The 23,585-nt window shown below is 39.4% G+C and overlaps 1 protein-coding gene across 2 annotated transcripts in view; it reads left to right on the top strand.

The window, feature by feature from the left end:
• LOC130905423 (endoplasmic reticulum metallopeptidase 1) overlaps window positions 1–23,149 on the top strand; it is a 65,844-nt gene extending 42,695 nt beyond the window's left edge. Inside the window, exons 9-15 of one of the 2 annotated variants that reach the window (XM_057818810.1) lie at window positions 9,013–9,187; window positions 9,263–9,453; window positions 9,530–9,682; window positions 14,771–14,973; window positions 15,042–15,157; window positions 15,218–15,381; window positions 21,614–23,149. In XM_057818810.1, coding sequence (XP_057674793.1) covers window positions 9,013–9,187; window positions 9,263–9,453; window positions 9,530–9,682; window positions 14,771–14,973; window positions 15,042–15,157; window positions 15,218–15,381; window positions 21,614–21,787 — 1,176 coding nt within the window. In that variant the 3' untranslated portion in view covers window positions 21,788–23,149. Of the gene's footprint in view, window positions 1–9,012; window positions 9,188–9,262; window positions 9,454–9,529; window positions 9,683–14,770; window positions 14,974–15,041; window positions 15,158–15,217; window positions 15,382–21,613 lie in introns of those variants that run through there. The other variant, XM_057818812.1, reaches the window with a different exon arrangement.
• The last annotated feature ends 436 nt before the right edge of the window (window positions 23,150–23,585 follow it).

Raw genomic sequence — 23,585 nt, 5'->3', positions numbered from 1 at the left:
CGTTTTCATGCCACGGTATACCTTGAAACCGGTAATCGACACATGTCTAGCTGATTGCATACGAGACTTTAGTTTGTTTCACAGATGTTTATTGGTCATCAACATACCGTAGAACAGAGGTCGGGAACCTATGTCTCCCAAGCCATATCTGGCTCTTTTGATGAGTGCATCTGGCTGTACGCCAACCCGTAAATTTAAATGTGAAACCGCCCGGCTCATTTGAGATGAACGAGCTGTGAAAAGCTGATCGTTCATTCACATTTTTCTTGGACCTTCAAACATACGTCGCAATAATGTGCTTCAATTCAGTGCCCATTGGTGGTCCTCCCGTCGCGGATTGCACGGAGCTGGGCTTAAAGAGCATACGACAAGAGAAAAAAAAGTCTTAAATAGCATTATTATGTGAATTACAATCATATTTTGAGACGATTCCACTATATACAACAATTTAGCAAAGCGCAGATGACGAGAAATTAGTCTTTTAATCTGCCAGTTAGCCACGCCTACCATTATAGGGCTCTAGCGTCCCCAACAGGTGGATGACGTCAGCGGGAGAATGGGCTCATCGTTTTTACTATTCAGACCATTGAGGGGGAATTATTCAGAACGAGGAAAACTCGACGAAGAGAGCCGCAAAATGTCATTCTTTCAGTCTCTCTACTCCAATATTTTTACAAGATATTCTTTTTATCCAAGTATTTTTCCCCAATAGCTAAATAAATGGCTTGAGAAGGACCAGTCAGCCCGGAGAGGGGGGAACTATTCACAACAAGGAAAATGCGACGAAGAGAGCTGAAGAATGTCATTGTTTCTGTCTCTTTACTTAAATATTTTTACAGGATATTCTTTTTATCCAAGTATTTTCCCCAATTGCTAAATAAATAGCATGGTCATGACAAATAAGTCTTGTGCTAAATGGAATATGAAATAATAAAAATGCACTTATTCAGGACGACATGGCAAAATTACTCCATAATGGTCAAAACTGTCGACTTCACTTTTACTGTCGCACCTCCTGAACGATATTTTATGACACCTAAATCGGACATATGTCATTTCCCTTCCCCGGCTTCTGAGAATGTAAACAAATCAAGAGGCGTGACAGCTAGCCGACATGCTAACCCGAACCGAGTGATGTTTCAAAGTTTTCGAAGCGGAAAATCACACATAACTAGCCCGGATTATTTGACATGACGACTGGGTTGTTGATTGTCTTCGCGGATTGGCAAACCGCCGGCGGAGAGTAATTTACAGTTCGTTCCCCGGAGGAGGCCGGCTGCAGTTGTTGTGCAGCTAATGTGCATGAGGAGAGCTTTTTATATGCCTATCAATGATCAAACGTAAGTAGTCCTTTATTTAAAGAAAGTTTGTAGTGTTTACTTTGTAATCGCTGTATTCGTATTTGACATAATACAAAAAGAGATGTTTACTCACTTCCTCGTAAGTCAAATGGTCCCACAGTAGTAGGGCTTGGCCAATATCCACGGTGAATGGGAACCTTTTGAAACTCCAAAAAGGCGCACACGCCTCTCCCTCATAAAGCAAGATTTTTCTGCAGCCGTTTGGCTGGCGTGATGCGAAAAATAAACGTATTAATCCGTAAAATCAGCTGAATCCTTAGTCCTCATACACAACAGTACGGATGTTTAGTGACGAGGACGCCTTCACCCGTACACGTCACAGCGCCCTCCTCCTCAATGCAAAACCGAAGCCGGAAGTCACTCATTTTCATGGCGCGGGATTAAAAAAACTAAATAAATATAGCGATCGCTTCCACACACATCCAAGCGGTCCATATAATTCAGGAGCATAAAATACCGCGTGTATAATGAAATAAACATGCTTTTTTGTGTCACATGCACTTTAAGTACAGAGCTTGTCTTGCGCCTTAAATCCCTGCTCAGCCAGAAGCGGGGCTGGCCCCTCCCAACTCAATGCCAAGTGATCTGGAGTATATACAAATGTGTACGGGAAAATTAAACCATGAGAGTGAACTCCGTGACTTTTTCGCCTGTCAAAATTGTCGAGTACCCTGGTTGCGGGTTTACACTTCCAGGAAATATATGCAGTGCCACACCATGATTCTATTTGGTGAGTCTGCAATGATTGTAACATACCAAGTAACTATGTCAGGCTTTCGTTGTTGTTTTCTAAAGATTTATTTCATACACAACTCGGAGACTGCTCGTAAAAGCCGAGAGTGTCCTCACTCTCCTGGATGATGCTTTAAAATGCACTCACAAAAAAAACAAAAAAACATCAGTGATTACAAAGCCGACTCGGACAAGCTGGCAAGCAACAAAGTATGTATACATGCATTATACTGTATATGTGTGTATACGCAGTATATACAAAAACACCTTGTATGGCTCTTGTGGAATCATATTTTAAAATATGTTGGGTATTTTGGCTGTCTTGGTCAAAAAAGGGGTTCCCGACCCCTGCCATAGAATTAGAATTGAGACATACGAAATAGGGAGACGCAACATTGAAAAATGTTAGCATTGCTACATTGAGGCTAATGGAAAAACAGACAATGTACTAACCACTTTAGCCTGCTATAAAACATTGGCAGTCTTGTCCAAAACGCAAACTTAGTTAAAAGGTGACACTTGTGACACACTACCGGACCTCTGTTTGTGTGAGTTCCTAATAACCACGTGACTTCATACGTAAGCACACTGACTGCTTTCTTAAAGGAGAATGAACATAGCCGAGCAACACAGAGTCAAAGCGGTACAAAAAGACTATTTTCTTGTTTTATTAAATTATCGAATTTGCCGACATGGTCAAAATTACGTCGGTCATTGTGAAGAATTTCGGTAACGGTAAATTTTCGGTATACCGCCTGGCTTTACTGTGAGCCACTACACACTTTACAGTACATACATGTACCTTCCCTGGGAGCTACGACGAAGCATTAGTATAAATTCTTCTATTGATTATAACTTGATGTAGATGACACAAAATAATAAGAATTTCCTTATTTGTAAAAACGATTCTAAAACACAAGATACTTTCAATATTGATTTTAACGAGGCAGCAACACGCTACGTTATCTACGTAGATACTTATACCGCTACACTATCCTGACATTAGCCCCTAATACTCTGTCGTACGATCCACTTAAAGGCGATTTAGATTAAAAAATGTGGTTTTATGGACTTACGATCTGCCAGCTTGTTGTCTCCTGTCATCTTCCAAAATTATACTTGGGTGACGGCGCTTCAGGTGCTCATTCACGGCCATCGTGCTGCCGTGCTATGCAAGCTTGGCATTACAGAGACTGCACAGTGTACCCTCCTTTATTTCGTTGAAATAAGTCCATGCTTCGGTCACTCTGGTGCACTTTTTTGGCTTTGTGCCGCTTTCCCCACTTGAATCACAAGCGTCCACCAATCTCAACTTTCCACGCATATATTTTTTAACCCTTTAATGACCGTCATTGGGATGGTGTGCTCATCAACGCGTTTACGTCAGCTACGACGTCGACTACCTCGACTAGTCGGGACAGCTTTAATGTCATGTTTAACCCTCGTGCGATGTTATTGTTTTTACCCCTCTCGCGTTATTTTACATAATATGTAAGGCTACTTTGAGGTGTGATAACTAAGTCATTTTTGAATATTTTTTTTCTTTCAACAACTCAAAATGTTCATTGGGGTCTGAGCTATCCATACATATGTAGATTTTATTTATTTATTTATCCCCCCCCACTTAGGACAACACAAGCCCATAGAAGTACTACGGAGAAAACTAACTGTGCTGTATATATATTTAAAAAAAAAAAAAAATTATAATACTTCATTTGACATAATTAGAGCTTTGAATTAGGCAAGAAGTTATAACAACAAAATTGTCTATGCATGAGAATTTTTTTGACAATGACAGTTTTACTGAAAACGCCCCTCTCGTGTTATTTTACATAATATGTAAGGCTACTTTGAGGTGTGATAACTAAGTCGATTTTGAATATTTTTTTTCTTTCAACAACTCAAAATGTTCGTTGGGGTCTGAGCTATCCATACATATGTAGTTTTTATTTATTTATTTATCCCCTCCCCACTTAGGACAACACAAGCCCATAGAAGGACTATGGAGAAAACTAACTGTGCTGTATATATATTATAAAAAAATAATAATTGTAATACTTCATTTGACATAATTAGAGCTTTGAATTAGGCAAGAAGTTATAACAACAAAATTGTCTATGCATGAGAATTTTTTTGACAATGACAGTTTTACTGAAAACTCCCCTCTCGTGTTATTTTACATAATATGTAAGGCTACTTTGAGGTGTGATAACTAAGTCATTTTTGAACATTTTTTTTCTTTCAGCAACTCAAAATGTTCGTTTGGGTCTGAGCTATCCATACACATGTAGTTTTTATTGATTTATTTATCCACCCACCCACTTAGGACAACACAAGCCCATAGAAGGACTATGGAGAAAACTAACTGTGCTGTATATATATATAGATATAAAATAATTATAATACTTCATTTGACATAATTAGAGCTTTGAATGAGGCATGAAGTTATAACATCAAAATTGTCTGTGCATGACAATTTTTTTTGACAATGACAGTTTTACTGAAAACGCCCCTCTCGCGTTATTTTACATAATATGTAAGGCTACTTTGAGGTGTGATTTTGTGTGTCATTTTTGAACATTTTTTTTTTCTTTCAGCAATTCAAAATATTCATTGGGGTCATAGCTATCCACACATATGTAGTTTTTATTTATTTATTTATCCCCCTCCCCTCTTAGGACAACACAAGTCCATAGAAGGACTTTGGAGAAAACTGTGCTGTATATACAGTGCCTTGCAAAAGTATTCGGCCCCCTTGAACCTTGCAACCTTTCGCCACATTTCAGGCTTCAAACATAAAGATATAAAATTTTAATTTTTTGTCAAGAATCAACAACAAGTGGGACACAATCGTGAAGTGGAACAAAATTTATTGGATAATTCAAACTTTTTTAACAAATAAAAAAACTGAAAAGTGGGACGTGCAGTATTATTCGGCCCCCTTGTGTTAATACTTTGTAGCGCCACCTTTTGCTCCAATTACAGCTGCAAGTCGCTTGGGGTATGTTTCTTTTTTTTTTTTTTTTTTTTATAATTTAAGTTTTTTATTTTTTTCCGACTCACAAATAATACACAGTACTTTGTACTTACAGTAGTGAATAAAGATCGTCCATTTCTCGATTCATTGCTTTTCCTCTTAAAGGAAACGAGAAAAAAATAACACAATAACTTGAAAAAACAACAACAACTAAAAACAACAGAAAAAAATAAATTAATTAATAAATAAAGAGGGGGAGGGGGGGGGAATGTTTCTATCAGTTTTGCACATCGAGAGACTGACATTCTTGCCCATTCTTCCTTGCAAAACAGCTCGAGCTCAGTGAGGTTGGATGGAGAGTGTTTGTGAACAGCAGTCTTCAGCTCTTTCCACAGATTCTCGATTGGATTCAGGTCTGGACTTTGACTTGGCCATTCTAACACCTGGATACGTTTATTTTTTAACCATTCTATTGTAGATTTGGCTTTATGTTTTGGATCATTGTCCTGTTGGAAGATAAATCTCAGTCCCAGTCTCAGGTCTTATGCAGATACCAACAGGTTTTCTTCCAGAATGTTCCTGTATTTGGCTGCATCCATCTTCCCGTCAATTTTAACCATCTTCCCTGTCCCTGCTGAAGAAAAGCAGGCCCAAACCATGATGCTGCCACCAACATGTTTGGGGATGGTGTGCTCAGGGTGATGAGCTGTGTTGCTTTTACGCCAAACATATCGTTTTGCATTGTGGACAAAAAGTTCAATTTTGGTTTCATCTGACCAGAGCACCTTCTTCCACATTTTGGTGTGTCTCCCAGGTGGCTTGTGGCAAACTTTAAACGAGACTTTTTATGGATATCTTTGAGAAATGGCTTTCTTCTTGCCACTCTTCCATAAAGGCCAGATTTGTGCAGTGTACGACTGATTGTTGTCCTATGGACAGACTCTCCCACCTCAGCTGTAGATCTCTGCAGTTCATCCAGAGTGATCATGGGCCTCTTGGCTGCATCTCTGATCAGTTTTCTCCTTGTTTGAGAAGAAAGTTTGGAAGGACGGCCGGGTCTTGGTAGATTTGCAGTGGTCTGATGCTCCTTCCATTTCAATATGATGGCTTGCACAGTGCTCCTTGAGATGTTTAAAGCTTGGGAAATCTTTTTGTATCCAAATCCGGCTTTAAACTTCTCCACAACAGTATCTCGGACCTGCCTGGTGTGTTTCTTGGTTTTCATAATGCTCTCTGCACTTTAAACAGAACCCTGAGACTATCACAGAGCAGGTGCATTTATACGGAGACTTGATTACACACAGTTGGATTCGATTTATCATCATCGGTCATTTAGGACAACATTGGATCATTCAGAGATCCTCACTGAACTTCTGGAGTGAGTTTGCTGCACTGAAAGTAGAGGGGCCGAATAATATTGCACGCCCCACTTTTCAGTTTTTTATTTGTTAAAAAAGTTTAAATTATCCAATAAATGTTGTTCCACTTCACGATTGTGTCCCACTTGTTGTTGATTCTTGACAAAAAAATTAAATTTCATATCTTTATGTTTGAAGCCTGAAATGTGGCGAAAGGTTGCAAGATTCAAGGGGGCCGAATACTTTTGCAAGGCACTGTATATATAAAATAATATAAATAATACTTCATTTAACATAATTAGAACTTTGAATGAGGTAATAAGTTATAACAACAATATTTTCTATGCATGACAATTTTTTTTTTGACAATGACAGTTTTTACTGAAAACGCCCCTCTCGCGTTATTTTACATAATATGTAAGGCTACTTTGAGGTGTGATAAATAAGTCATTTTTGAATATCTTTTTTCTTTCAACAACTCAAAATGTTCATTAGCGTCTCAGCTATCCATACATATGTAGTTTTTATTTATTTATTAACCCCCCTCTGGCCCATGACGTTCATCACGTCATCGGGAAAAAACAAATCAAAGGCAGTCAATCAATGGGGCTGCTGCAAATATTATTCATAACAAGGTACATAGCGACACCTTGAGGCATTTTTGCAGTACATCATACAAAAACATCACAATCATCGTCTTCGAAGGAAGGATGTTATGAATAATGCTTGCAGCAGCCCCATCACTGCTTTTGATTTGTTTTTTCCCCGATGACGTGATGGGGTTTTAACCCATGTGGGGTTGCTATATGCAACAAGCACACAAAGAAACTATGTTGGAACTGTTTTAAAAAAAAAAAAATTAGTTAGTATTTGTAATTGTTGTTGTTGTTCGTTGAAATTTAGTAGTTGCAGTAGTTAGTTATTATTTGTCATAGTTTGTTAGTTGTTCTATTGACATAAATTCTGTTCATCGCTTTCTCCGCTGTGAATCTTCGCTCCATCCTGCCTGAGTCAGTTGGGACAATGTTCTCACGATCGACTCTTTTATATACTTGACTGAAAAGTTCACGAGCCAATAAGTTTAAAACAAAATTCGAACGCTGGACCAATAACATTTGAGATTCAAGGAAGTACTTTTTTTCCCGGCCCTTTTTTGGGCTTTGATCTCTGCCTTTCGTACGTGTTCACCTTTGATGTTAGAAACGGGGACTGGTGTTTCGACCAATGAAATTGCAGGATTTCAAACAAAACTTGCAACTTGAGTGTGCACACACTCACACAACCCCACGATTTCAAATGACACTAAACTTCCGTCAATATATTTATGCAATTCAATCTTCCTGCAAGTAGCGCGCGTGCAGGAGCGTGCGCGTGCACGTACGAGCGTGCAGGAGCGTGCACGAGCATGCACGACCATTCATGGTCATGTGTGACCAAGCAGTACTGCAGCAAGCAGTCGCGGAGAGAAAGAAGAGCACCAATGTTTGCGTTGGATTGCAAGGAAAATCACTAATTGGTCTATGGCGCCACCTGTTGGTTTAGTGGTCCAAACACGCTCAAAGCACGACACGCACATTATTTGACCGCCTTTGAATAGATTCATGCAAAAACCACGGAAATTGCAATGAATTACATCAGGTTTACAATAAATCAAAAATTATGAATTATAATGGTAGTCAATGGTTACATATTATGTAATTTGAACTCATACGTACTCAATTTCTCTAGCCACTTAATGCAACAGTTTAGAAATGACGGCACTGTTTCATTTTGAACGTCTGCCTTTTTTAGCAATCCGGGGGAATTTTCAGATCCCTAGTGTTTTTATTTCTATGCTTACTCTTTGATGTAAAAGAAGAAAGCATCAAAAACATTACAAAATATGTAAATTCCGCATGAGGGTTAATATGTAAATAAAGATTTCTGGAGGTAATTTCACATACTTCAGATTCTACAGTAAGGATAGCTTTAAAATGACACCTATTATAGAAAATCTTCATTGGCAATGAATAATTTGGCTTCAAATAAGCAAACATGCGCACTGTGCAGGAGTCATTTTGGATCAAATAAACACTTGATGGGCTGTAATTGGCAGAGAACAAAAATAGTGTTGGGTTTCTCACCTGTTTCTTATTCAGCACTTAGCTAGCTATCAGATGTGTGTGTTTTTTTAGAATATTATTTTTGATAGTTTGTTTTCTTTAAGGAAAACAATTTATTGCAATCGAATGGGTGATTTTTACAGATGTATTGTCACTACATGGTTGTCGAATTGGTTAAAAAAAATTGACAATAATATCGCATATCTACAATATTTTATAAGACAATATCGCCAACTAAAATTTGTTATTGTGACAGGGCTAGCATTTAGTGGCTTTGATTATCTCAGCTTACAGATCAATCGTAACATATTCACAATTTATTGGATTGTCACAATATTTGTCATAATCATAATAACAAGGTACTAATTGGGAGAAGTGTCCTAAGGTCACAGGGATTGAATTTGACATTGTGACATATTTTTGGTTCGTCATCAGAGGGTGTCGCGATATGAAATGCACTTGTGTTTGTGCTGTTGTTTCAGGGTATGCGCTTGACGGAGTTGGGCGAGCTCTACTTCGACGTGAGCCTGCTGCTGTGGTGCTGTAGCTTGGTATGGATGACCCAGCGCGGCCTCTGCTCAGCCTACGTACCCATGCTGATGGTGGCCTTTCCGCTGGCCACCAAGCTGCTGCTTTCCAAAGAGTTCAAGAACAGAGGCTAGTGGCGTTCACGTATCCACCAAAATATCCGGGAGTTTCCGCCCTCAATCGGCTTTTGTATGATTCGCGTAGGAGCGTCGCTCAAGTACACCGTCTTCTACCTAGCGGGCCTGGCCCCGCCCTACCTGCACATCTTGTTCCTCATTTGGGTGGTCTTTGAGATCTTCACCCCCATCATGGGCCGCAGCGGCACCGAGATCCCCCCCGAGCTGGTCCTGGCTGCCCTGGTTATCATGGCCACCGTATTCCTCTCTTCCTTTTTCGTGAGTTTCCTAGCACCATTTTTTTTTTCTTTTTAGCAGTTCGTCTTTTCATTTGCAAACTCTGTTCTGGTCGCAGCTCCACTTCATCTACATGGTGAGGAGCACCAAATGGATTTTGGCAGGTCTGGGCTCCATTTTTGCCATTATGTTCCTGCTGGTATCCTGTGGCTTTCTCTTCCCCTATTCGGGAAATCCAGAGAGCCCACGGCCAAAGAGGGTCTTCTTACAGGTAAGACTAGGAATCTTGCGTATGCACAAAATGACATGAAATTTTGGTTAATGTTAGGGTTTTAAATGAACATCTCAAAGTAAGATGTGGATTTTGATTGAGGGTTTGAAACCAGCGGCAGACAATTAAAAAAATATTTTTTTTGTTTTTGTTTTAAACCTGTCCTGTTTAGTCACATGGGTACAAAGCTCACGATATGGGGATGCAACAGTTGTTGATACATGGGTCAGGAAATCATTCTAGGACAGGGGTCGGCAACCCGTGTTTTAAGACCCTCATGCCGCTCTTTAGCGCTGTCCTAATGGCTCCTTGGAGAATTTTCAAAAATGTTTGAAAATGGAAAAAGATGGGAAGGAAAATATATTTTTAGTTTTGATATGGTTTCTGTAGAAGGGCAAAAATGACACAAACATTCATAACGGTTTCCAATGCTGTAAAAATGTGTAGAATAAATATTCAATTTCAACATTTCTGTCAATGAAGATTTCCGTCATAGCCTGTGACACACGACCAGGAGGGCGGGATGCCAGGCAGGTGGCTATTGTAAACAAACCGGCAGCTGTGTGATGGGCATGGATCCGAAAGGAAAAAAGAGAAAAATAACCGAGGAGAACAGACAAAAAGAGTAATGTGGAAAGACATTTCCAGGGAAGGCATGCTACATTTGCAGCCAAGTACTAGAGGTGTGCGAAATTTCCGATTCTTAAATTATTCGCGATTCGGCCGTGCAAGATTCGAGTACGATTCACAAACATCCAAATTCCGATTATTGAAATATGTCAAGTAAAGCGGAACTAAACACAGTCAGCGCTATCTTCGGGGCGCAATGAGGAACGGACCGCATTGCGTCCCGAGAGTAAACATCATGCTTGTCATTACCCGGCTAATGACAATGCTCAACTCATGGCTCTGGCTCAACTCATGCCGCTAGATAAAAAATCAAAAATACCTGACTGCTGCCGACAGCAGCTACAAACTACCTCTATATCATGTTACGGTAGGTAATAGATAGAGGTGTGCGAAATTTCCGATTCTTAGATTATTCGCGATTCGGCCGTGGAAGATTTGAGAACGATTCACAAACATCCAAATTCTGATTATTGAAATATGTCAAGTAAAGCGGAAGTAAAACACAGTCAGCGCGCCGCGCGGTCTTTGGGACTGAATGAGGTACGGAGCGAGAGTAGCTAAACATCATGCTTGTCATTACCCGGCCCCTCGGGTAATGCCAATGCTCAACTCGCGGCTCTAGCTCAACTCATGCCGCGAGATAAAAAAAGCAACAACATTCCTGACTGCTGCCGAAAGCTGCTACAAAGTAGGTCCACAATACATAATGTTAAGGTAGATATCATATTTATATAGGACTAGATGTAGTATAGACTCGGTGGCGATACCAGTACATGTAGAGAAAGCTAGATGTGGGCGTAGTAAATGGCCACCATCTTAAAGCAGTAGACTTCCCTGCAAGGCTGTTGTAGTGAACCTTCCAAGCGAACCTAATTAACTTTTTATCTAAAATACTCCTAAATCGGTAAAATAATGACTTGAATCTATCTTTAAAATAGTTTTAAAACTTTCACATGTCGAAAGTAGACAAAAGGGAAATTATGGAATAACAGGAGCAATTTTAACAACTTTAACAGTTGATTGACAACATTAAATTAATTGAATGTAGTTTAAAGCTGCTGATACAGAATGGGGATTTGAGTACATTATTTATTGTTTTTAACTGTTAACTTGATACCGAAATTGTTGTTTATTTAAGCCTGCGAGGCTTTTTTTTTTTTTTTTTTTTTTTTTTTTAAACAGTTTTTGTAACTAATGTACAAAACATTAGCAGCTAATGGGGGGGGGGGGGGGGGGGGTCATCAATAATCGATTTAAAATCGAATCGTAGCCTCTGAATCGTAATCGAATCGTTAGGTGCCCAAAGATTCCCACCTCTAGTAATAGATATCATGTATACAGAGCTAGATACAAAATGACAGACTCAATGGCGTTAGCAGCACATGTATTGAAAACTCGATGCGAAATGACAGACTTGCCTGCGTTGGTAAACAGCCGCCATTTCTTCTCTAGAAGGCTCTGTTGTAGCGAATTTAATTAACTTTTTATCTAAAATACTCCTAAATCGGCAAAATCTTAACTTGAAACTATCTCTAAAAGTTTTAAAACTTTCACATGTCTAAAGTAGACAGAAGGGAAATTATGGAATAATGGGAGCAATTTTAACAACTTTAACGGTTGATTCACAACATTTCACTTTTTTTCATTTCATTTCATTCGTTTATTTCAGGCCATTATTCCTTGTCATTAACATCAACATTAAATTAATTAAATGTAGTTCAAAGCTGCTGATACAGAATGGGGACTTGAATATTTTATTTACTGTTTTGAACTCTTAACTTGATACAGAAATTGTCGTTTATTTAAGCCTGAGAGGCTTTTTGTACATTTTTTGTAACTAATGTACGAAACATTGAAGGCAGCTAATAACTTAGGGGGTTTGTGGGTGTCATCAATAATCGATTTATAATCGAATCGTTGCCTATGAATCGTAATCGTAATCGAATCGTTAGGTGCCCAAAGATTCCCACCTCTACCAAGTACCCAGTTGGGAATGAGAGAAAAAGTGTGATTGCATTACTTCTGAAGAACTAAGAGGAGTGCAATAATAGATTTAAGAAGTGGATTGCGTCCCCAAACTCCACCACTGCTGCAAGTTTTGTTGCAACCTGGGAGATGATAAAGCTTGGAAAACCGTCCACAGATGGTGAGTACATGAAGGAGACATCCATCAACATATCAGAACACCTATTTGCAGACATCAGAAACAAAACCGAGATAATACAGAAAATCAAAGACATGCCCAGATAAGGGGCATGTTATGCACGTTCCATTTTGTTGTTTTTCGAAACCTTACAATAATAATGACATCAAAAATCGGATTTCTTTAATTTCATAAAAGCAATGAAACAATTTATTATATTGTAATGAAGTTAAACTTGAGGTGGCATCATATAACAGAATAGTCACGTGGTGCGTTGGATGCACTGCAGGGAAAATAAACATTAAATCATGGATGCTCATTGTGTATTTTTAGCTAACTTAGTCATTTTGATAGTAGGCTAATATAGCTAATACTGATACATACAACATGTGTTGCCTTCATTATAAGGCTTATGTAAGGCTTTTAATTTTTTTGCGCTATAGACATATTTGTGTTTTGTTTTTTTGGTCTAATATGGCTCTTTCTACATTTTGGGTTGCCAACCACTGATCTATACCAACCTGTTAACTCATTTGCTCCCAAAAACGTATAAATGCAAATAAATTCTTTAAAAATCAAACAATGTGATTTTCTGTTTTTTTTTTTTTCACATTCTGTCTCTCATGGTTGAGGTTTACCCATGTTGACAATTACAGGCCTCTCTAATATTTTCAAGTGGGAGACTTTGCACAATTAGTGGTTGACTAAATACTTATTTGTCCCACTGTATTTGTATACCGGCATGAATTGTGCAGTTGCTTTGAACACATACATGTTTCTTTGTTACAGTTTCACAAACTTAAACGAATTACTTCATATAAAAACAAGAAAAGACTCATCCTTGTGCTTTATTGGAGAACATTCAATGTTAGCTGGCTGTCGGGCAGTGCATTAGAGATGGACGATACCAGTGATTTTGGATTCGATCCGATACCAAGTAATACCAAGGCCAAATATTGCGATCCCGATTCGGGATCCGATTCTATAAATATATATATATATATATATATATATATATATATATATATATAACAACCCTGCAGTGTTCTAAGCCTTTCTGATGATATCTAATGTACAACTACATCAAGCACTCAAAAACTATTAAGTCTCTTTGTGTCAAGTATGCTTTGCAATGGAAAACTGCTGCTTTTAATAACTAGCAAAGCAGTTTTCCTCAAACTCACACACCAATCCATCAACAACAAAATCTGATTAGTCAGTCTCTTTCACCATGACCCTTAAATTCATATGCACAGAACATTTCCGTGCTACACGTTGTATTTGATCAAATTTTAATCTACCTAAATTAAGTATTTTGGATCTACGTAAAGAACGAATTAATAGCAGCATGTTACCGCCCTCAAATGGTAGATCACTAAAAACAAATCCAATAATCAATAGTCACTTGCTGTTTTTGAATTTTATTTTACTAACACATTTTTTAAACAGATTTGGGAGAAAAAAGAAAAAAAAATACAAATAAATATATAAATTTTAAAAAACAGATCTTGAAATAATTGAAACAGACCTTTAACAAAATAAAAATAAGTAGCAACAAAACATAAGAAATCAAGCATTTAATTGTAACATAAAAAAATATGGAAAAACATTTCATGAAAAAATAAAAATATGAAACATCACAAGAAATAATAATAAATGAATAAGAAATAATAATAAGGTTAAGTAAGAAATTAGGCGTGAGAGGGGTGGAGGAAAAGCATGCTGTTCGACACAGGATAGGGACGTGAATGGGGGCGGGAGCACACGCCGGTGCACTGCTTATGTGTGTGCACTGCTTACGTGCGTGTAGAACGCGAAAGGGAAAAGTAGTACAAAAAGTGTGCGCAAAAATATACCCAAAAATTGACAAAGAAAATATAATATATTAATTCCAGATATCAATACTTTTGCTTGGGGATCGATACCTAAAATTTAACGCACTCGATCGAAATATCGATATTTTGGTATCGATCCGCCCATCCCTACAGTGCACAAGAAAACGCACTGTTTTGGGCTGTACGCTTACTTTTTTGGCCCATTAAAAAAAAAATAATAATAAATAAATCCAGAAATTCAATGGCCATGCCAAAAGAAACAGAAATGTATGTTTATACTCTGCAACAGTCCCGGAAAAAGAGGACGTTTTGAAGTGCATGTTTGAAAATTTTGTTCAAATGATTAAAAAAAAAAAAAAAAAAGATGACTTTGGTATTGGCTCAGGACTCTGTATCGCCAAATTCTCAATCAGGCGACTCGGACGGGAAAATATGCAATCGGGACATCCCTAGTTCCAAGACTGTCTCCCTCTTTCACAGCACACCACACGGACCTCCCATGACGTGCACGGCCGCGTGGATTCACGCGATTCGGGCATATGGATCAACAGCTTTGACTACACAGGCATGCAGCACGTGACCCCGCACGTGCCCCAGATCGAGGAGGCCGTGCGCGCCCATTGCCACGATGACCGACCCTTCTGTGGCTTTCCCTGGTTCCTGCCAGTCAATTTCCTCAGCAAGTACGTTGCTCACCTTCGTTCTCTTTGTCCCCGCCGCTCAGTTATTTTAAAGTTGCGCATGTGGGCAGGAAGAACTGGTACCTCCCCGCTCCTCACGTCTCTCCGAGCTCGCCGGTGGACTTCCGCCTGGTATCCAAAGAAGAAACTGGCTGGGGAACCATCAAGATGACCTTCAGCGTCAAAGGTAGGACGTCCATATGCACCCTTGGTCGCGTTTCTTATGTTAAATGCTGTGCCTAATCAGGGCCCAGCCACATGTCATTGTACTTGATGCCTCACCATGGAGCCAGTCTCTCCTCATGGTCCTTCGGGGACGGCACGCCGCGGTTTTACCTCAGCGGGGAGTACTTTGTCTTTTACTCACATGGCCTCCATGCGCCCGCGTGGATCTTCTGGTTTGAAATACAGGTAAACAACTCAAAGGGAGGGTGTTGTGCAGAAATGACTTTTATGTGGTTATTACCTTGTTAAAAACACATTCCAGGGGTCGACAATGTAAATGGCCCGGTGGCCATGACGTGATTTTTTTAACCGTCAGGGCCGCCAGAATGCTCCAATCACTGGACCGTTGTGGCCAGTAAAAATAATGTGTCGATTTAGGAAAAAAAATCTTATTTTGCAATAATTTCCAATGGTTCCGTGTTTTTATGACGTTATGCCAAAAAATAAACTCAAGTAAGACTAGCTTTACTTCAAAATAATAATACTCAAGTAAAAGTAGTCATTAAAAAAATGTACTCAAGTACAAGTAAAAAAAAAAAAGTATTTGGTGAAAAGGATACTTAAGTAATGAGTAACATTGTGAATAACCAGAGACAAAATTGTAGACCAGCACCAGGCTGGGAAGACTGAAACTGCAATAGGTAAAACGCTTGGTGTAAAGAAATCAACTGTGGGAGCAATTATTAGAAAATGGAAGACATACAAGACAACTTATAATCTCCCTTGACCTGGGGCTCCATGCAAGATATTACCCCGTGGCGTTAAAATGATAACAAGAACGGTGAGCAAAAATCCCAGAACCACACTGGGGAACTTAGTGAATATAACAAAGTATTGAGATGAACTTTTGGTATTGACCAAATACTTATTTTCCACCATGATTTGCAAATAAATTCTTTAAAAATCAAACAGTGTGATTTTCTGTTTTTTTTTTTCCACATTCTGTTTCTCATGGTTGAGGTTTACCCATGTTGACAATTACAGGGCTCTCTAATATTTTTAAGTGGGAGAACTTGCACAATTAGTGGTTGACTAAATACTTATTTGCCCCCCCTGTAACTAATGGATTTATTGCACTTTGGTAGGTGTTTCCCCCATACCTTGACACAATATGAAAAGTATGGGAGTACCTAAGTGCAGTATAGAGTTTGAAGTGCTATTACATCAAGGTAATGTTTTGCTTTATTTATGATTGACAGGCATTTGGAGATTGTTTTTTGTGTATCTAATATGGTGGTTTTATGACAATTTGTTATCTCTCACCCACAAATTTTGCTTCATTTACTTTATCAATCGTTACACCTTCAATAGTTATTTGCAAGTCAGAATTTGCTATTAGATTACCAGACAGTATTGCTTTTGTTTTCTTAATATTTAAGGATAATTTATTTATATCCATCCACTTCTTTATGGCTTTAAGTTCCTTATTTACGGTAGTGACAAGCTCGCTATGATTATCACTCCTATAAAATATGATGATGTCATCAGCGAATAATATAAGTTTTAATGCATTAGATACGTCGAAGATATCATTTATATACAAAATGAACAGTTTTGGTCCCAACACCGACCCTTGAGGGATACCACAACCCACATTTTAAGTTTGCCAGATACAGTGCCCTCATAATTACTGTATTGGCACCCCTGAAAAAGATGTGTTTTTTAGCTTCTACTATTTTTTAAAATTCAAATAATATGGGACCTTAATGGAAAAAAAACCAGAAAAATCCGACCTTCAATACAAGTGCATTCATTCAGTGGAGAAAAAATCCCACATAAAGAAAAAATGATTTGACATCAAATAATGTGTGTCACAATAATTAGCACCCCTGGTGTTAATACTTTGTACAATCCCCTTTTGCCAACAAACAAGGTCTGGGGACTGAGATGGCCATGGGAGGAGCTTGATTTTGTGTCTGGTGAACCATTTCTGTATAGACCCTACTCACCTACGTCACAAAATGACGTGTCGCTGTATCCGGCCGCCATATTGTCCGTATTTTTTAGACTTATTCTCATTGTTTTCAATTAGTCGTGTAAGTTATAGAGCAATTCATGGAAGCCCCGGTGTTATCTGACGCTGTAAACTAATTGGATGCGTTGCATAAAAGGCGTTATGTGGAAAAGCTTCAGTTTATCCATTCGCCAGATCCTTATTTGATGCCTAAATCGATGTTTTTCAACCCGCTGTCTTCGCCGTCTTTGCCTGACATCTGCTAGCTACCCTGATATTTACAACTATCTTGTCCACACAAAATCAGCCTATTCTCACGAAAGTTTGAAAAACTTTAAGAGCTTGGAGGCTTATAAATACTTCGTTGCTGGTTGGGTGAAACAGGTCCTCGTCCACGAAAATTCGGCAGGAATCTGTCGTGTGCTCGGGAAGGTGAGTTACGAAATTTTCAATTCAAAATCTTTTGTTCTTGCTAACATCCACTGTCAAGTCTAATGTATTTCATGTCATTTGTCAATGGAGCTAGGGCTTTTAATGTTTATATGGTTTAGCGATAGCACTCTCACTACATACATATATAATATGTAATAAATATGTAGTGCGATAGCACTACTCCAGATTGTCCCTAGTTGAATGTATTTTTTGGCTTTTGACCTCAATAGTGAAATTGTAAATTAATTGTATGACAACTGTCTGATTATCTCCTTATAATTATATATTTTCAGGTAGGTTATTCACAACGTCTGAGTGTATGTTGTCGGCGATTAGCCTAGCAATGATCTTAATTGTGGTTGTCAGCCCAAAACCCTCTAAATATATATTAAATGCATCTTACCAGATATAAAATGACTACTACATAATCTGTGGTAGTCGTTTGGAGCCCAGTTTTCTCGTCGAATTGCAGCAGTCAATCTCGGTCTCCTCTCCGGGTCTCTCGGAATACGGTAAAACTTCAAGTCTCTCCGTCTGTCTTCTCTGTTTTTGCAACCGACCGCCACACACGACTTCACCATTTTGATTATTAATGTTAACGAGCAGAAAAACACGCCATAATAGGAGGAATTTACGACGCGCTAATGCATCAACATGACGAGTATACGGACAACATGGCGCGGGGGCGTGGCTGTGACGTCACGTGAGTAGGGTCTATAGATTTGGCCATATGTTTAGGGTCATTGTCTTGCTGAAAGACCCAGTGACGACCCATCTTCAGCTTTCGGGCAACAGATTTTGATTTAAAATGTCCTGATATTTCAAAGCATTCATGATGCCATGCACCCTAACAAGGTTCCCAGGGCCTTTGGAAGCGAAACAGCCCCACAGCATGACTGTCCCACCCCCTTACTTCACAGTGGGTATGAGGTGCTTTTCAGCATGCGCATCTTTCGTGGCACGCCAGACCCACTTAGAGTGTTTGTTGCCAAAAAGCTCAATGAAGCCTGGGACCGTGTGCTTTGGTCAGATGAGACCAAGATTGAGAGAGATTGAAAAAGATTTTTTCAGAGTTTAATACTGAAAAATACAATTTAAAAAAAGTCAATGTTGCTAATCAAATTGAATTTATTATTATTTATTAACTCATGAGGACAATATGCCAAACAATTAGACCGGAAAAAAACAATAATTAACAAAAAACGACAGTGTCATTGGACAGAGGGACAGTTTATTTTTGCTGCTGGCAGTATCAGCTCCTTTCCTATGTTGTAGAGTTATTTTGCACTGAGCAACTTGGTATGCCACCTTATATGATTATATGAAAGTGCTCACTGTTTTACTGATGTAACACTGACAAAGCGGGAGGATTGTTGGCAATATTCGGCACGTTTCTGCTGAAAAGAATCATTCCTGCTGTCTGCTGCGAACTTTTTTAGACAAAGTAAATAGAACGGTCTTCCTCATCTCACACTGTACTAAAAATCAAAGCCAAAAGTCAAATGCTACATACACTTCGTCATATTTCCTTGTCTTAGCTTTTCATATTTCCAGTGTTCTTATCTGTGTGCTCTTGTTTGGTTCAAAAATATTGCGCACACGCTAAAAATGAGAGCGGCACTGCCACCCACTGAGGGGATGTACAATTCCACTTTATTTTAGTACAGCAAAAAAGTACGTTCCCCAAGGTCACATGCGCCACCCCCAGCATCGCTCTGCGCCCCCCTGGGGGGGCCCGCCCCACTATTTGAGAAGTACTGCCCTAAACATATCAAATCTACACAGAATTGGTTCACCAGACACAAAATCAAGCTCCTCCCATGGCCATCTCAGTCCCCATACCTTGTTTTGTTGGCAAAAGGGGGTTGTACAAAGTAATAAAACCAGGGGTGCTAATAATTGTGACACACATTATTTGATGTCAAATAACTTTTTCTTTATGTGGGATTTTTTTCCCCACTGGATGAATGCACTTGTATTGAAGGTCGGATTTTTCTCTTTTTTTTTCCATTAAGGTGCCATATTATTTGAATTAAAATAAAAATATTATTAGAAGCTAAAAACACATCTTTTTCAGGGGTGCCAATAATTATGGAGGGCACTGTACTCACCCATTTTAACGTACTGGAGCCTTTCCGTTACGTAACTCGTCACCCAATCCCCAGCCAAACCTCTAATTATAATTAAATAATTAGTAAAATGAAATGATTTATTGTATCCAATGCCGTTTTAAGATCAATAAAAACACCAATTGCATGTTTTTTCTTGTCTAATGCATTCTTGATTTCTTCAAGAGCGTCAATTACTGCCATTGATATACAGTGCCTTGCAAAAGTATTCGGCCCCTTTGAATCTTGCAACCTTTCGCCACATTTCAGGCTTCAAACATAAAGATATGAAATTTTATTTTTTTGTCAAGAATCAACAACAAGTGGGACACAATCGTGAAGTGGAACAACATTTATTAGATAATTTAAACTTTTTTAACAAATAAAAAACTGAAAAGTGGGGCGTGCAATATTATTCGGCCCCTTTACTTTCAGTGCTGCAAACTCACTCCAGAGGTTCAGTGAGGATCTCTGAATGATCCAATGTTGTCCTAAATGACCGATGATGATAAATAGAATCCAACTGTGAGTAATCAAGTCTCCGTATAAATGCACCTGCTCTGTGATAGTCTCAGGGTTCTGTTTAAAGTGCAGAGAGCATTATGAAAACCAAGGAACACACCAGGCAGGTCCGAGATACTGTTGTGGAGAAGTTTAAAGCCGGATTTGGATACAAAAAGATTTCCCAAGCTTTAAACATCTCAATGAGCACTGTGCAAGCCATCATATTGAAATGGAAGGAGCATCAGACCACTGCAAATCTACCAAGACCCGGCCATCCTTCCAAACTTTCTTCTCAAACAAGGAGAAAACTGATCAGAGATGCAGCCAAGAGGCCCATGATCACTCTGGATGAACTGCAGAGATCTACAGCTGAGGTGGGAGAGTCTGTCCATAGGACAACAATCAGTTGTACACTGCACAAATCTGGCCTTTATGGAAGAGTGGCAAGAAGAAAGCCATTTCTCAAAGATATCCATAAAAAGTCTCGTTTAAAGTTTGCCACAAGCCACCTGGGAGACACACCAAACATGTGGAAGAAGGTGCTCTGGTCAGATGAAACCAAAATTGAACTTTTTGGCCACAATGCAAAACGGTATGTTTGGCGTAAAAGCAACACAGCTCATCACTCTGAACACACCATCCCCACTGTCAAACATGGTGGTGGCAGCATCATGGTTTGGGCCTGCTTTCCTTCAGCAGGGACAGGGAAGATGGTTAAAATTGACGGGAAGATGGATGCAGCCAAATACAGGAACATTCTGGAAGAAAACCTGTTGGTATCTGCACAAGACCTGAGACTGGGACGGAGATTTATCTTCCAACAGGACAATGATCCAAAACATAAAGCCAAATCTACAATGGAATGGTTCAAAAATAAACGTATCCAGGTGTTAGAATGGCCAAGTCAAAGTCCAGACCTGAATCCAATCGAGAATCTGTGGAAAGAGCTGAAGACTGCTGTTCACAAACACTCTCCATCCAACCTCACTGAGCTCGAGCTGTTTTGCAAGGAAGAATGGGCAAGAATGTCAGTCTCTCGATGTGCAAAACTGATAGAAACATACCCCAAGCAACTTGCAGCTGTAATTGGAGCAAACGGTGGCGCTACAAAGTATTAACGCAAGGGGGCCGAATAATATTGCACGCCCCACTTTTCAGTTTATTTGTTAAAAAAGTTTAAATTATCCAATAAATTTTGTTCCACTTCACGATTGTGTCCCACTTGTTGTTGATTCTTGACAAAAAAATTAAAATTTTATATCTTTATGTTTGAAGCCTGAAATGTGGCGAAAGGTTGCAAGGTTCAAGGGGGCCGAATACTTTTGCAAGGCACTGTAGTTCTTTTAGTGATTTGATACTTGAAAATAAAAATACTATATTTTAAAAACCTGAATCTTTTTTTGTATTTTTCTGTCTCCAGCCACCCAGGGATTCGTCGGGATCCCCCGAGGGGATGATCTCTGTAGCCATCTCCAGCCACTACTTCTTCGGGGCCGACCAGAAGACACCTCAGCTGGAGGAAATCCTTAGCCGCTTCCCCTCGTGGGCCTTCCCCTCATCGTGGGTCAGCACCTACGACTTGTACCGATACTGAGGCTGCCCGAGAGACCCCCGGCAACACTGTGTCAGCAGCGAGTCGACCCTCGGCTCGCCGCGAACTAGTTTTGTCTCTCGAACTCCGATCTGTTGTGCCTTTTTCTCCCCCTCACGTGCTCGCTCCCTTCTTCGTCAGCGCAAAGGAAGCTCACCACTAGCAGCAGCTTGTATCCGCGCAGGGTTTACGGCTTCGGAGTCGGAAATTAGGATTTGTTGGGCTTTCGAGACGGTTTGATGCGAGCGAGCGTATTGTCGCCGATGCTACCTCTCGTCTTGTCTACTTACAACTGGAAATGCATTTTTTTCCCCCTCTTCTCACTTTTGTCAAATTCCGTAAGTCCCACAAAGATGTGAAATCCGTTTTTGTATTGTCGTCCTTCAAAAAAAATGTCCAACGGTCGCCTTTTCCAACACATGGCTGGCAATGAAGCTTTCAACGTCGTTCGAAGACACGGTTAGGTTCAGAAATTGAGACTGAATAAATTATAGACTTACAATAACAATTCAAAGTTGGGCTTTTAATGATAAGGTTTCAAGCCAGCAGAATAGTGTTTCACCTATGAAGAAAAATATAATTACAGAACAGTCCTTTTGCTCTGCATGCTGGACGAGTCTGTACGTCATCAGTTTTACATCAGCACACACATGAACAACACACTAATATTCTTGCACTTGGAACGAACCAGGGCAGCGATGTTACTGCTGATTGGCAAGTTGGCCTACCATTATTGCTGTCTCACTTGCACACACACGACGCAGTTTTTTGCTGTGATCTCTCACCCTCGAAGCCTGCCAAAATGGCCCGTCGGTATAGAGGCCAAAAAAATAAGTGGCATGTCCCAAGACTTTAGTCCACATCTCACGGGCTCACTGACACAAGACGAGTTTAATAGTAAATAAATGGTTGGAGCACATCATTTCATGTTTATAGTCACTTTTCTGACAGTCTGCTGTGATGGCCATATCATGTCAAAGTTGACTTGATATGGCACATCGACCCCGCTACGTGGCACAACACGTAGAATAGCGGGGCCACGTCGGAACGTCTTAATGTTGAAACTCCTCTCAAAAAGCCATGTTTGGCTTTTATCGTTGTTTACCTTTGTTGTCATTCCTTTCATAACGTGTCTCCCCCCCCCCCCATTACTCCTTCAATTTTTTTTTTTTTTTTTTTAGCGTGTGTGTGACGGATTTAACACTTTACCTCTAACTGCTGTTTGTTTTTGGGATCTGGTTAAAAAAAAATGCAGTTTTGAGTGGCAATGGACTGTTGGTATTGTCGCTTTGGAATGTTTCATACTTGGAAGATTTTACATGATAAAGCTTGAATGAAATGAGCACTTAATTAAAAAAAATATATATACAGAAATGTTGTCAGTTGCAATTTTAACTCGCACAAACACATTTGAAATATGGCAAATTATGTCACTATTCAACTTATGTCCTGCTTGGATCTTTACATCCATTCAAAAGTGTTAATTTGTAACATCTGCTTATGGCAGTGTCATGTCATAGTTATGATGGTCTTATGACAGGCTTATGGCGCCACTGTCAAAATGTTACCAGATAACTAGCAATTAATGAAACAACTGGAATAGTAACTGAAGAAATAATTAGCGCAGAACATGCATTCTGATATTTACATCTGTAGCGCTGCAATGCATGCTAGGAGGCATGTTGGACGAAAACAGTGTTTACAGCAGGTGACAGCAGAGGTTGACTGTCTCCCCCAAGTGAACAGTGATGGCCAAATGAACCTTTTTAAAGCAATGCAGTCGATTAGTTCAAAGCTGCAT

Source organism: Corythoichthys intestinalis, chromosome 17, assembly GCF_030265065.1.
Source record: "Corythoichthys intestinalis isolate RoL2023-P3 chromosome 17, ASM3026506v1, whole genome shotgun sequence".
Classification (NCBI taxonomy): Eukaryota; Metazoa; Chordata; class Actinopteri; order Syngnathiformes; family Syngnathidae; genus Corythoichthys; species Corythoichthys intestinalis.
This window is presented reverse-complemented; position numbering and strand designations above follow the sequence as displayed.